Below are 13799 nucleotides of genomic sequence, written 5' to 3' on the forward strand. Positions count from 1 at the left end.
TAAAGTTCAAATCTTTATATACAAATTTTTTTTTACCCCCTTGGGACCGCCCTACCCCATGTGCCTGATAAGAATCTTGAACCCCTTGTCTAAACATGATTTTTGTAAGTTTTTAGAACACAAAAAAATGGAGGGGAAAGATGAGAGGGAGAGGAAAGAATGGTATGAGTTTTTTTTTCCATGTCACACACTTGTGACACATCTATCAAAGATCTGCCAATGAAATGATGAATTTAGGGCTAGTTTCTGATGGAAAATTATAATGGAAACAACTGTCAAGGAGAGAACCTTCCAAATAACTATGTATACACTTATTATACAGTCCTTTATGCTCATTTAACCAATCTATTAGACATGCTGTAGAAATTGTGGGAAATTCCGGAACATTTTGTGGAATCTGGTGAAATTTTTCCTAATTTCGCAAGGCCTCTGAAATTTTCGGAAATCTCATGAGATTTCTGAGGGAGGTTTTTCCTGATGTACTACTGTAGTATTTTACTCAGTTCGCATGTCACACGTCACACTTGCCATAAAATTCGAATTTTTTTTCGCATGTCACACCGTTTTGCTCAAAGTTGTGTCCCAAAAAGGCAATTTATGACGTTTCCCGGCGCCTGCAGCGCCAAGAACTTCCTGATTAGGCAATAACTCGAATTCAAATTTTCGTATCAAATGTCATGCCATTTTTGGCATTCGAATTGAGTAAAATACTACTGTACATTGCTTTATATAGTATGAGTGAATAGTTCTAGGATATTCTACAGAGATGAAGAATAATGAGTAAGAGAACGAGAGAGGAACTCGAGGAATGCCGAGGTCCGGAGCTGAGTAAGCTTCAGCCGGTAATGAATATTAATGAAACCCAACACTTCCCCTCAAGCGCGAGTCCCATCGAGTCGGCGTGATGTACAGTAGTGCATTCATGGTCCTCCTGAACCTTCCCCAGACATAAGTCCAAAAAGTGAACATTTCATATGTGACCCGATGTCTCGGCTTGCTGATCCGCGGGCCCCTTGAAAAAAAATAACAGATGCTACAAAAGTAACAAAACACGCTTTTTATGTCCATGGACCGCGTCGAACGGCGCCGCGCACTGCACATTGCACTCCACACCGTGGCCGCCTCTTCACTTTGCAGTTCGATTGGAGTTGTGGTACCGCCAGTCTCTATGACGCTCAAATCTGCTGATCTACGCCAGACAAAAAGACAACGCCCTCAATCAATATTAATTGAAATCCCACTGGCACGTTTCCGCACGCGTCGAACGCAAACTCGACTGGTGTGATATCCCAATTATGGAGCCTGCGCTACTGCACGATCTATTCCACTGAAATTAAACGCCAAGACTGTCCGGCATTCGTCCGTTTTCTAAGCGGCGGATGATATTATCGGAAGAGGTGTAGAATACTGTAGAATACTCATAAATAAGGCGCCGTCATCGTCCTAGAGCATCAGAAACCCAAGCCCCGCAACCGCCGAATGACGCGCTGCATCTGCACACGGCGCGTGCGCTGCGCCGCCGAACCCACGGCGCGCGGGGCGACGGGCAGCACACGTGGCACGGGGGACTCGGACGCGCGGCGCTCGTCGGCCGAGGTGCGCAGAAGCAGGAACGACGCGTCGGCGCGGTGCTCCGAGGCGGCGTGCAGGTTCGACGGGCGGCGGGTCGAGGCCGGGCGCTGCGCGATGTCGTACACGGAGATCGACGATGTGCGGCGCGAGGCACGTGCGCGGCGGGCCGGCCCGGGACCGGACGTGCCGGTGGGTGTGCGGGGGAGGACGAGGTCGGCGGGGACGCGCTCGCCGAGGGTGCGGGTCAGCTTGGCGAGGGTGCGCGTGTGCGAGAGGTGTGTATCGAGCGGCTGCGGGGAGAGGACGGGTGTGGATGGGTCGGAGTCGGCGCCGCTGGCGGGCGAGACGGGGCTGCAGCTGATGGTGTCCAGCGCCGGGCTGGGGCGGGTCTGGGATGAGTCTGGAATGCGGGCGAGAAGGATGGGCCGGCGGTTGACGCGCTGGGCGACGGAAGCTGAACGGGCTCGCGAGGCAGGTGATGGATATGAATAGCGTCGGGAGGTGGAAGGGTTGAGCTGGAGCTGCGGCGTCTCGCCGAGGACCGCCTGAACTTTGCGCGAGGAGCGAACGAGCCGGGCACGCTCACGCGTGGAGAGGCGCGCAAAGCGGGGCCGGGGAGAGGGCGAGGGAGAAGAGACGAGTGGGGGCCTCTGTACGAGGATGGGGTACGAGATGGTCATTGGCGAGGTCTGTGTCGCGTTGGTCATGGTGGAAGGAGCGAGTGTGATAGGGGGGCAACGAGAGCGGAAGTTGTTTTTGAGCGGAGAAAGGCTCGGCGGAGCACGCGCCTATATACCCGGCCACCCAGACAGGAGAGGGTTTCAGACCTTGGAGCAGATGAGGCAGTTCAGTCAAGACCCCTGGCTATTGCAGTCCTTATTGCCGCCGGCGAAGGAATGTAGTATGCAATGTGAATGACATCCGGGTTGCGGGAGCTGGACAATGCAGGGATGTGTCTTGATTCAAGACTCAGAAGTCGCGGAGAGAATCCAAGGTATGCGCGGCATACGTGGCGCAGCAAACTTGATGTCCTCTGAGCCGAGATATGAGTACACCGTAGTCTCCTGCGAAGTTAAAGGAGACTCCCATCTAGTTCTCCAGTGCGTGTGTCACTTGGAACTGCAACTTCAAGTTTGAGGAGTACAGAGTCCGACACCGCGTTCACAGAGGTTTCAGGCTCGTATGCACCCGGTTACATAAAGGGCTCCATGCCAAATGAATGCAGCGCATCCCATCATAGACAATGTCTCGAGGCTCGGCGACATAAATTGCAGAAAAGGGTCGGGCTTGGAGGAAAAGGCGATCCAACCACGAGTCAGAGTCGCGCATGCGGCATCATCTGCGACAAAATGTTGACGCGGACTGGAAATTAGGGCGGCGCCAGTAGTAGAAGTTGCGCTGTATACTTGCGGGAGAGGTTATTTGTCGACAGTATCTTTGCGACGTGCGAATGAAAGGCTTTGCAAGCCGTGGAAGGGTACTAGCACCGTGACGACCAGCCAGATTCTTGTTGCTCGGAGTCTGATGTCAGTATGAGTCTTGAGGGATGTCTCGTACGCTTGAAGAGAGCTTGTCGAGCCGGAAGGATGCTGCCGCTACGTGCGCTTGTCGGTGGTGAGGATCAGGAACAACCGGGGTTGGCCGAAAAGGGAAATCACCTTTTTCTTCCGTTCCTCCATGTCGTCTGGATGCCAAACGTCGTTTCCGACCGTGAAATCCTCCGTCGCGCTCAAGCACAAGATCACCACACTCGCAGAATGCTGATTCAGAGCTAGCGACACGATGACGTGGCGTGCCTGCTGAAGACGACGACGGGTGGTGGAGTAGAAAAGACGGAGTGGGTGGCTGAAGCCGATGAAAAACTTGATGCTTGACATTGTCTTGCCCATAGAGCTATTGGCCCTCTTTATGGTGCGTTTTCGTCCTCTCCGTTGTGGCTCATCCTGATATCGTTTAGTTTCTTACTCGACATTTGCAAGGTCGCCTTAAAAATTTCCGCCAAGGCTTATCCTTATCCTTACTGCTCCATAACAGTCGACGCCAAACGGGGATAATGTTGCTGGAATGGTGGAGGGATAAGAATGCGGATGTCATTCGTCGATGACTCTGACGAGCTCTGCTCGCTTGCTCCAACGTCCCACACGTTCTTCGGCAAGAAACACCGCATAAGAAGACACCCAATAGACGGCTGAGGGCGCGCCCGGTGCGTTCTTAGCGCGTCATGCCGCTGTTTGGCCTGATTTGTTATAGCACTTCTCAAACGTGGCAACATTTTCCCTTCCTCTGCACTTTCCCCTAACTAAAAACCGCACTCGTACCTCGTATAAACCATCCACCGTCAACCGTGGCCACAATAACAATACACAGGGGCAGCAGCCCAAAGTTTTCGCCACCAATGTCGCAAATTCCACCAAACCCTTCTGCCCCCAGGAGGAGGCTGTTGTCGCCCAACGAATAACGTCCCCGACCTCCATTCACACCCTATAATCACCCCCCGCAGCTATGAAGGAACTTTGTGGTATCGTTATCGTGACGATTGTCCCCTTCCTCCCCCCATCACCGCCATTTTATAATTTGTGCCCAAGCCTTGCGACGGTCTCGAGAGTTCGGCGGCTGAAGGCCGACATATATATGACCTCATTTATCCCATTTCTCTCAACCCCAACGCTGGACGTGAGGTCGTCCGCCACATTATGTGTTCTCACCTAATGGGGACACAACTCGATCTTATGGGCGGTGATTTTGGATATACCGCATGCTGGGCTTATGAAGAACGCTCTGGTTTTATTCCCCGTGCTGCAAGGCCGCCATGTGCCGCGGAATGTACTTCGGAGAGGGATGTCTTTACTTGCTGTCGAGCGGGTGTTTCGAGAAAGATAACATTGGCCACCACTAATTCTGCGACATTGTACCGCCATTCCATGCATCTTCCACAAGTCTTGGCCGCGCGCCTCATGGGCTTTGCGTTCGACATCGCATTTTGTCCATTCTGCGCACAAATGTCGCTCCTACTCTCCTGGCTTCTTCCCCGGCTTTCTGGGCTCCATCCCGTCTTCCTTCATGGCTATAGCATCCTCACCGCCACCTCGTAGACCCGCTCTGTCTCCCAATCGCGTATGGGCCTTGCTGCTCCTGGTCGACACCCGATTTCTCCTGTTCCGCGACACTTATTTCAGTCTCTGGCTGTGGAATCACATTTTTGCCCCCCATTTCCAACCTCCCCTCACCATTTCATTTCGCTTGGGCCGACATTCCGCGATTCTGTTTCCCCGTTGGTCACGTGCCACATACCCCGGCATTCGTCGGTCAATAACTTTTGCATACCATTACCGATTGACCTCAAACTCTGGGTGCTTGACCTTGTACCATGGAAGATCGTCCCTAAATGAGCTTCACCGACGTTTTCCGCTCCCGTCCTTGTCCTCGAGCTCATCGCCGTCTTTGCCGAATATGCGACGTCAACCCCTTATCCTGACCACCGAATGCGATACGACTTGCGCTGGTGCTCAAGAACATATATACTATGCGTCTACACCGGTTACCATATTGAATCACATCGTTTATACTCTATTTCACATTCCCATACCAGCAGGCAACCCGATTCATCCCCAGCGTCGGAGCGGCTCGACTCTATATGTGGAGATTCATTACACCATGCTGAAGCTCCTCGTCTAGTCATGGCTCCATGATGGTTTCCCTCTTCGCTTCCTTTCGGACGACTTTTCCGTCGTCTTTATGGTCAGGGACCACATCATCTCCGATCAGCTGGCCGAGTCTGCGTTCTCGTGGGTCGTTTTCCCTTTGGATTGTCATGGATGTTGAAAGATCTGGGGGCCTCTTTCTCGCATGATCTATCATTTAGAACGACGACATCGCGTTTCTGCTACCCACTGGCAAAGACTGTACTTGAATACCATGGCGATATATATACTTTTCTTTCTTCGCGTGTTACCTATTGTATGTACATACCTTACTTTACTTATAAGTTACTGTTTACTGTTTCGGTTGGCCTTTTCTCCTTCTTTCTTTCTTATCGTTTCCTTCTTCTGAGTTGACTCACTTTTTAGCTAGGCCTGTCGTCGTTCATGTAATCAGAGACGCGGATGGGGTCACGCAGAGATCCGCACGCAAGCAAATGAAACACTACATAAATGAACTTAACCGGTCGGCTTACTGTGGTACCGAACTGGTTGGAGGCGATTGTACCTCGGCGGCAACCGGCTTCAAGTTTTTGAACATGAATGACAGCATTGAAGTTGGTCGTTGTTTCTACCTTGGAAGTTTAGGGTGCATAAGCGACTACAGCAATAGGTGTTCAGGTTTATACTCGGTATCTAGTGTTTGGGGCTTATCCAGATGAACGGGGAGAGGCCGCAAGCGCAAGCCTGTTCATCCTCGTGGCTGTGCCCAGTCCCACTCTTCTCGCCGGATGGACTGGAGATCTGGAAGTAGCGCTTGCACCTCGCCCCAACGGCGCAGCATTTCCGGCTGCTGCACGTCAGCGTCCCAGTCGTTTTGCAGCTGGACCAGCGAAGGAAACAGCCCGGAGAGGAACCGTGCGACTGTGAACGCGTTGTCGAGTTCGGAGTAGCAGAAGTCTATGTCATGCAGTTCATGCTGAAGCGGCCGCACAGCGTTGGAGTCCTCTGGTCGCCGCTGAAGTGCCGGTGGACTGCGCGCGTTGAGTGTGAGGGTGATGGATTTGAGGGCAGGGCACCAGCGGGCGACAGAGACGAGCACGTTCAAGGTCAGCGCTGTGGTCGTAGGCTTCGTCATCTCGTCCAGGTGCAGCCCGCGCAGATGGGGGCATTGGATAACAAGTTGCGTCAGCGCCGCGTCATCAAGACCCACGATTTTGTTACAAGTGAGCAAGAGCTTATGCAGCATGGGGAAACGAGCACGGGAGAGTGTGACAAAATCCTCCCGTCGTAGAGCTGCGTTCAGGGAAAGCCATAGCGAGGAGAGGGTAGAGTGGGAGGCGGTCAGCGCCGTGAACAGGGCCGTGATATCCTCCGGGGTGTGATTTCCCCTCGACAGTTGGACGAAGATCTCTTGCACCACTGGAAGCAAATGGAGAAAGTGTGTGACGGTGGCTAGGTCAGCGGACGAGAGCTTGACCGAGGTGAGTGTAGCAAATCTGCATGCCTGTATACCAGGTAGCAGATCGGCGGAGAAAGTCGATAGAGACAACGATGAAAAGCCGGACAAGCTACCAAGATAGTCCAACGCGTTATGATCAAGAACGGGAACGTGTAGCCTCCGTAGCCCTGGCAGACTTTTCACGAGCGCACTGATCGTTCGTTGGTCAGCCAGCGGCGCTGGCGGGTTTATGGTCACTTCGGTGATTCGGAGATCACCCAGAGCTGGCACTTTGATTGCAATAATTGGCAAAAGGGACAGTGTCTCTTCGTTAGCGAGCATGCAGTCCAAACCAAGTCGGTGAATGCTAGGGGAGAGGAAGAGCCGGAGATGACGCATCATAGCAGAAAAAGACCTGGCATTGTGTGTGTGGGGTGTAAAGGTCAGGGATATGATCCAATCGAGGGCGTGAAGGCGGGGGAGGAGACTGTCCCACGGCAGTCGCACAGACAGCCATACCAACGCGGCTTCGTATGTCTCGAGAGCATCGCTCCTGACGTACAGTCCGCGAATCCTCCCGCTGTAGCTCCGGAATCGTTCCCAGTCGCTCAGGACAAGTGGGCGGGGAAGAGGCTACATCTATTTCAGCTGTTCCTCTACTAAGAATGGTAGGCACTGACCACTGACACTGTCATCCGGTTCCCTTCATTGGTAGTCTCCACGGCGCCCTCCGGAAAGCAGGCAAACAAACCTCGCAGAACGTGGAGGTCGACCGTGCGCCAGAGGCGGTCCAGCGCCGGGGCTTCGAATACACGACATGTCCGTGCGAGGGCGGAGAGCAGAGGGCGATTTTGTACGGGAATATGGTCAAGGATTTGGGACAGAACATCGAGATTCTCGAGACACTGGTGCATGCTGTTGGTTACTTGGTGATTAGAGGGGTGGTGGGTGAGTGAGAAGAAGCGAGGCACAAGCGAGGCTCCTTCAGGCACGCATCATATAAAAGCCGGCAGAGAGCGGTGGGAAAGACGGTGAGAGGAAGAAGTAATGTGAAGGGCTGTGAACCTTCCAGAAATTGAGAAGCAGTTACAGGAACCAGGCTAGCCGTGTTTTGGGGTGCAGTGCATGTCGGAGGCTGAGCGAGCGTGTCAGTGCTCCAGAACACAATCGTGGGCACAATGCGGACATTGCTTGGGCGTGCCCATAAGGAAGTGAGGAAGAGGGAAGAAGCCAGACACATGTCGACGGCATCGACTTCTCCGCTTGATGGTGCTACTCGATTTTGGTCAGTGGTCTTCGCCGGCATACTATCGCAACTCGGCGCTCGCACCGCTGTCGAGGGAAAGCGCAGGTAGCGTACTTGAGAGGTGGTAAGAAGATGTGGAAAATGAGAATTAGGTGGAAAATGAGAGTTAGGAACCAAGCCGAAATAGGAAATCACTTTTTTTGACCTCTTCCTCCATGTCGTCCAGCCGCCGCACACTATTCTTGACGATTAAGACCTCTTCTACACGCAACGACAAGACCCAATGGCACGCAACAAGTCGACTTGGGGCTCCAAACACGATGACATGGCTTGCTACTTGACGACGGGCGGTGGTTTGCAAAAGACGGTCACAAGAGGACGGAGCCCTGAGGGAACGCAACTCTGGACGCCGCTGTTGGCTCTTGAACCATTCGATACTTGTACGGTGCGTTTTGGGCCTCTCGGTTCCGCCTCATACTCATCTCTGCCAGAGCCGTGGCTTTTTCCCATTGTCCCCAAGCCTCCCTCGCCCTTAACACTCCCTCCCAAGGCTACTCTTTGTTCACTCTTCCTTACTCCAGCGGGACTGGTCCTGCTATAACTGGACCAGGACGATGGATGGAGGATGAAGGAGGCTAGGCGGGTTGTCCTGAAGCGATGTGGTGGGACATGGCATATGTTCTTTGGATGGACATTCTGCGTGTAGTGCCATTGAAGAGGCGTCTGGGGACCTTCTAGGTGTGTTTGTATCCCGTTTCACTCCCCTTTATCCTCATGTCTTTTCGCATTTCTCAGATGTGGGCGACCATGGCCATGTCTATCACTTCCGTCCAGCCAAAAGTACACGCGAACTCCCAAAAGGACGGTTTCTACTTGTTCTTGGCCACACGTACAGGACGACCAGGCCGCTAATCCCGTCTTTTTTCACACTCAATATTGCCTACGCCACCCCTGCACGTCTTCTCCCACCAGAAGGCTTTTACCCTCGACCAATGACTTCCCCGATATGTATTCAACTCCTCTCATTGTCCCCCGCTGTTGCTGAAGGATTCTGCGGCCGCGTTGCTGCAACGACTTTGCCCGTCCTCCTCTCCCATCACACCCGTTTTACGAAACCTTTCCCAAGCCTGCCGTCGGCCTCAAGCACTCGATGTGCGCACAGGAGCGTCTAGATTATCTCCCTCATCCCATTTCCGCCGAATTGCGACACCGGATTTGGGGGTCCTCGGGGACTTTTCGTCGTTTCGCTTAGGATTCTATTCGATCTTCCCGTCTGCCATATTGCCAATTGGTCCTGCGGGCACTCGGAGCCAAGTATGATGTGCTACCGCCTTTGCTACTAGGACCGAATTTGCCACGGGAGGTCCTTCGTGAAGCGGTCTTGTCGACTCCTGGTTGGGAGTTGTTGGTCAGAAGTCTCCAGCGCCCGGCCACGATAATTCTTTGACATCACCGTCCAATCTCTTATCCTGTTCGACGACAACTCCTTGGATGCCCCCTCCGACATCGCAATTTGTCCGTTTCCACACATATGGCCATTCTACTCGTATCGGTCGTTCCTCATCGCCGCAAACTATTTTCCCCCCTTCATCGACCCTTATATCATCACCGCCGCCACTCGTTTCCTCCTTTTGGACCTGGGCACCGATTTGCCCTTCGTCCTCCCGGTCGCCTCCGCCAAACGCATTTTCGCAGTGCAACATCCATCGCTCAGCATTCCAGTGTCGACGTAACTCCCCAGTGGAAACATGCCCTACGGCCGCTCCATTTGCTTGCCACCTTTCGCCGCGCCGCTTTCGCTTCCCCCCGCCTCCCGGTCACGTGTCACGCGCTGAATTTGTGTCTTGCATAACTTTTGCGTCTCATCGCCGATGGGCTTTAAACTTCGGGCACTGCCATTGGACCCTGATGCATGCACGATGGGCCTTGTTTAACCCTCATCCACATTTTGGGCCGACATAGTGCTTTCAGAGCCCATCGTCGACTTTGAAGCAATGGCGAGCAAGATTCGGCTTGTCATCGTGACCACCAAATCCAATGCGACTCCGGCGGGTGCTTGAGGGACCTACTGTCGTGTGCAAGATATAGAGCCACATATATTCCTATTTGCGGCATTCACCTTTATCTTCTACCTCGACGTTTGCAGCGCCGCCATACTCTTCTCTCCATACTGGCAGCAACTGGTCATCCAGACTCTTTGGTTCTGATTACTGTATCGGGTTCTCCGTGAATCCTACCTACCGACATGTCTCATTGTATATCTCTATCGCTTTCTTTTGCAAGTACTAGTAAATCTTCGTTGTATCACTTTATACGGCCCGCATTTCAAGTTCCTCTTCGTCTGTACTTATCTTCGACCTCCTTACGACTCGATATACCGACATTTGTGTACCGATTTCACCAACTGCTACAAGCCCAGCGATTGGTTGTTTTTTGCCACGAGGACCGCAGCTGGAATCAATATGCATAATACTTAATACAGAAGCGAGGAAGAACGACGGAGACCCATGAGCACTGATATCCGACTAGGACGAAGAGTAAGTACATGTAAGTACATGATTCATAATATGAAGTAACGAAGCAATGCGGATATGAGAGGAATGCTTGGCCGCCCTCATTCGTGTGTTGGGGAGCCACCCAGTAGCCTGTGTAACTACCTGGGGGTGCCCGTAGCCTCCCGAGAAACCGGGAGCCTACAGAATGCCGGCGGTGTGTGTTGTGGGGCCAGACCTGTCGTCAAACACGGCACACGCGAGCGAGTCCAACATCCTAATCCCAGTCGTAAACCAGCGCTCTCCGTTGTCCCACCGTTTCTTCAAGATGTCCAAGAAACATCAATTTCATGCGTGAAGTAAAATCGACAAAGTACACAAGTTCAAGTTCAAGTTGACAACGGCCCTGGTTTCATGCCGCCTCGGGGCTCTGACTGGCACGAGTACTGGCGGTGTCGACGGTGTCGTTCGCTGCTCCGCCCTGTGGCAACAGTCTCGACGCGCCTACAACACCCACAGCAGCCCCACCCGCACTGATGAACGGCGCTGCGGCCGTCAACGCCGCCCCACCCGCGCCGATCGACTGGGCGATCGCGAAGGCGGACCCGCTCGTGACAGCGCCGCCGTAGAAGACGGACTGGATCCCGGCCGCGAGCGAACCTTAATCTTGTCAGCCGAGGAAGAGGGAGTAAAACTTGAATCTGCACGCACCTCCGACGACGCCGCTGGCGCCGAACCCGATTACGTTCAGCCCGCCAACGAGGGCTACGGGAGCGAGGAGCGGCGCCGCAACGACGAGCCCTGCGGCAGTGGCAGTAGCGGCGATGGGGTGGTCATTGCGGAAGCGACTGAGCATGCTGGCTGGGGGAGAGTTCGTTGCTTCTACGTTAGGAGAGTCAAACAAAATGAATTAAGCCGAATGAATCAAACCTGTTTGGCCATCCGCATTTGGAGTCGGCTCGCTCTCTAAATCTGTCTTTTTGTCCTTCGGCGGGGCCGCGCTGGCTGCTTAGAACCGAAATCAATGCGCGATCTTGAGCTCTTGGCAGTTTAGACGACGCACCGCGTCCGATCCGACCGCCAAGCTCGGAGACCGTCTTCGCGAATGTTAGGGCTCTGTCGAGCGGCATGATCGATTGGCCAGCCGAGTATGGTGGTGGTGGAGTGATGGATGGGAAGGGTGGTAGGTGGGCAAGAAGCAGGTTGGGCCGCCACTTGCCAGGCAGGCTCGAGTCATATAGGCCTGCGGGCGCTTATAGCGCGGATACTGCGGCTCGGACGGTGAGAGGAAGAAGTACAGCAACGTGTTCAAGTCGCCGGGGTAGTTGCGCCGGTGTTCCGCTTTGTATTGGCCGAACGTTGGGCAATGGGCTCGGAGCCTGAGGATGGGCCGACATGTCTTGACAACGCGTGGATGGGTGGGTGGGAAGGGGAGAAAGCGGCGATCTGGGTGTGATTGGCGTGGCGCGCACGGACCAAGCGGTGCCGCACGTGCCACGTCAAGCTCTTCTTCTCCCGGACCGCCATCTGCAAGAGATTCCGGATATCCTGTGCCCGCAGAGCGGTGCGCATTCTGGTGTTCGACGGTAGCCGTTACGCAGGACTTGCACGGTGTGTCAGCACCTCTCCCTGCCCTTCATTTTCGACCGTAACGGACCGTTGTAGCGGTTATTTCGCCATCTATGATAATGATTTGTGGCACGAAAACTCTTGCTCGTGCCATCAAACGTTGTGCGATGACCACAAGAGAAATACAAGGAGACTATCGTACCCAATGTGACATTCCTACAGAACCTGAAACTGTCTTGCTTAGCACCGAAGTACAAAGACTCGGAGATGAACCACACCGGGTGCTTGAACGCCGTTGTTAGGCTAGTCATTCATGCCAAGCCTATCCACGCTGCTTATTCTTTGTCCGTGGGTAGGTTCCTTTGAAATTCCACCCTTGCCTTTGTTCCGGGTATGGCAAGTGATATTTTTACATACAATTCTGAGGGGACAAAGACTGGTGGCAGTATAAAGTATTACCACCGTCTCAATGGAAGCTAATTCTCTTTCTTAGTCTCTCATACTGCACCGACTATGCTCGCCCCTTTCGACACCCTTCCGACAGAAGTCGTTGGGCACATCTTCAAGTTCAGCGGGGCGGAATATCAGCCTCATGTTCTCCAAACCATGTCGTCATACACCAAACTCATAGAAAGCGTCACAGGGTATGACCTGCGGAATCTTGGCCAAGTTTGCAGAAGATTCGCGCACATCGTACATCACACCCCGAGCCTTTGGACGACGTTCAACCTAGATCTCCGCTGTTTCGTGCATGTTTGGACGCAGGAAAATCCCGTTGACAGCGCAGATTCACTGGCAGATGATTCTGACGATCCCAATGGCACGTCATGGATCACTGTATTGCACGAATACGACTTGGCGTTGATTGTGGCGCGCCACCTGGAACGTGCTCTGCTCCGCGGTGGACATGTACCCCTCCACATCGAACTCTGGGGAAGTGAGTTCATGACATTCCCGTCGGAGATCCTGGTGCCCTTGATGAAGCACTCCCATCGCTGGCAGTATGCGGAATTTGCCATCGCCGGTGCAATGTTGTCACAGCTGTCGCCGATCACGGGCAATATTCCCCTCTTGGAGCAGCTGGTGCTACATCCCTGGGATGACGAGCTGCCCGAGGAGCACGAGCCCTTCTCATTCTTCTCCGACGCACCACGCCTCCGGACCGTTCACTGCCACGCGGCCAGCTCACTGTTTCTCCCACATCTCCCCATCCCACAACTCGCCAAACTGTACATGGCGGCTGGGTCTTATTGTCTTGCTCATTGGGCTGATTCGGACGGGTTGATCGCACAGTCCACCCGGCTCCATGATGGCGCTACCTTGGGCATCATATTAAACACATACCCATATCACACACTCGGGCATCTGCCAACTCGAACCGTCCAAAGCGGCATCGACGCCTTCTTAGTGTACATTGCTACAATGAAGAGCGAACTCGCAGACATGCGCGTGTTGCAATCGCTCCTTGATTTCTTCACGCTGCCAAAGCTCGCCGTATTCGCCATCGCCAAGTCCAGCTACGCCCGTTCTGATGCGCCGTTCTTCTGGCCCCATGTCGAGGGACTTGCGTTCCTGCAGCGGACGACGCGAGGGTCAGTGCACAGCATGGATCTCACGGGCGTTCATGTTACCTCGCAACAATTTCTCGAAGTACTGGCCGTGCTCCCGGGACTGCGGCGCCTTGCGATCGACGACTGGGTGGCCCCGGCCTATGCAACGTGCCGCGAGTGTCATCAAGTGCCTGCGTTGTTCGACGACGAGCTCCTGGTTGAAATGAGCTCAGCCCTCGTTGTTCCCGATTTGAAGACGCTCATCGTCTCGTCGAAGGGGGCTTTCAGCTC

The 13799-nt window shown here is 53.7% G+C and overlaps 3 protein-coding genes across 3 annotated transcripts; all 3 read right to left on the reverse strand.

Annotated features, from left to right (window-relative positions):
- Positions 1-1451: 1451 nt before the first annotated feature.
- MIND_00407100 (uncharacterized protein) lies at positions 1452-2279 on the reverse strand (the record flags this gene model as incomplete). The annotated part of the gene is made up of 1 exon (XM_037360895.1): positions 1452-2279. One exon carries the CDS (start codon positions 2277-2279, stop codon positions 1452-1454), a length of 828 nt encoding a protein of 275 aa, XP_037223780.1.
- Positions 2280-5961: 3682 nt separating this feature from the next.
- On the reverse strand, positions 5962-7610 carry MIND_00407200 (uncharacterized protein; the record flags this gene model as incomplete). Its single annotated transcript, XM_037360896.1, has 2 exons — positions 7332-7610; positions 5962-7284 (listed from the first exon to the last, which is right to left on the reverse strand). Exons 1-2 carry the CDS (start codon positions 7563-7565, stop codon positions 5962-5964), a joined length of 1557 nt encoding a protein of 518 aa, XP_037223781.1. The 5' UTR covers positions 7566-7610.
- Positions 7611-10801: 3191 nt separating this feature from the next.
- MIND_00407300 (uncharacterized protein) lies at positions 10802-11519 on the reverse strand (the record flags this gene model as incomplete). Its single annotated transcript, XM_037360897.1, has 4 exons — positions 10802-11049; positions 11101-11271; positions 11320-11397; positions 11453-11519. 4 exons carry the CDS (start codon positions 11517-11519, stop codon positions 10802-10804), a joined length of 564 nt encoding a protein of 187 aa, XP_037223782.1.
- Between the last annotated feature and the right edge of the window lie 2280 nt (positions 11520-13799).

This window comes from Mycena indigotica (assembly GCF_014461135.1).
Source record: "Mycena indigotica strain 171206Taipei chromosome Unknown Mind.scaff0003, whole genome shotgun sequence".
NCBI lineage: Eukaryota > Fungi > Basidiomycota > Agaricomycetes > Agaricales > Mycenaceae > Mycena > Mycena indigotica.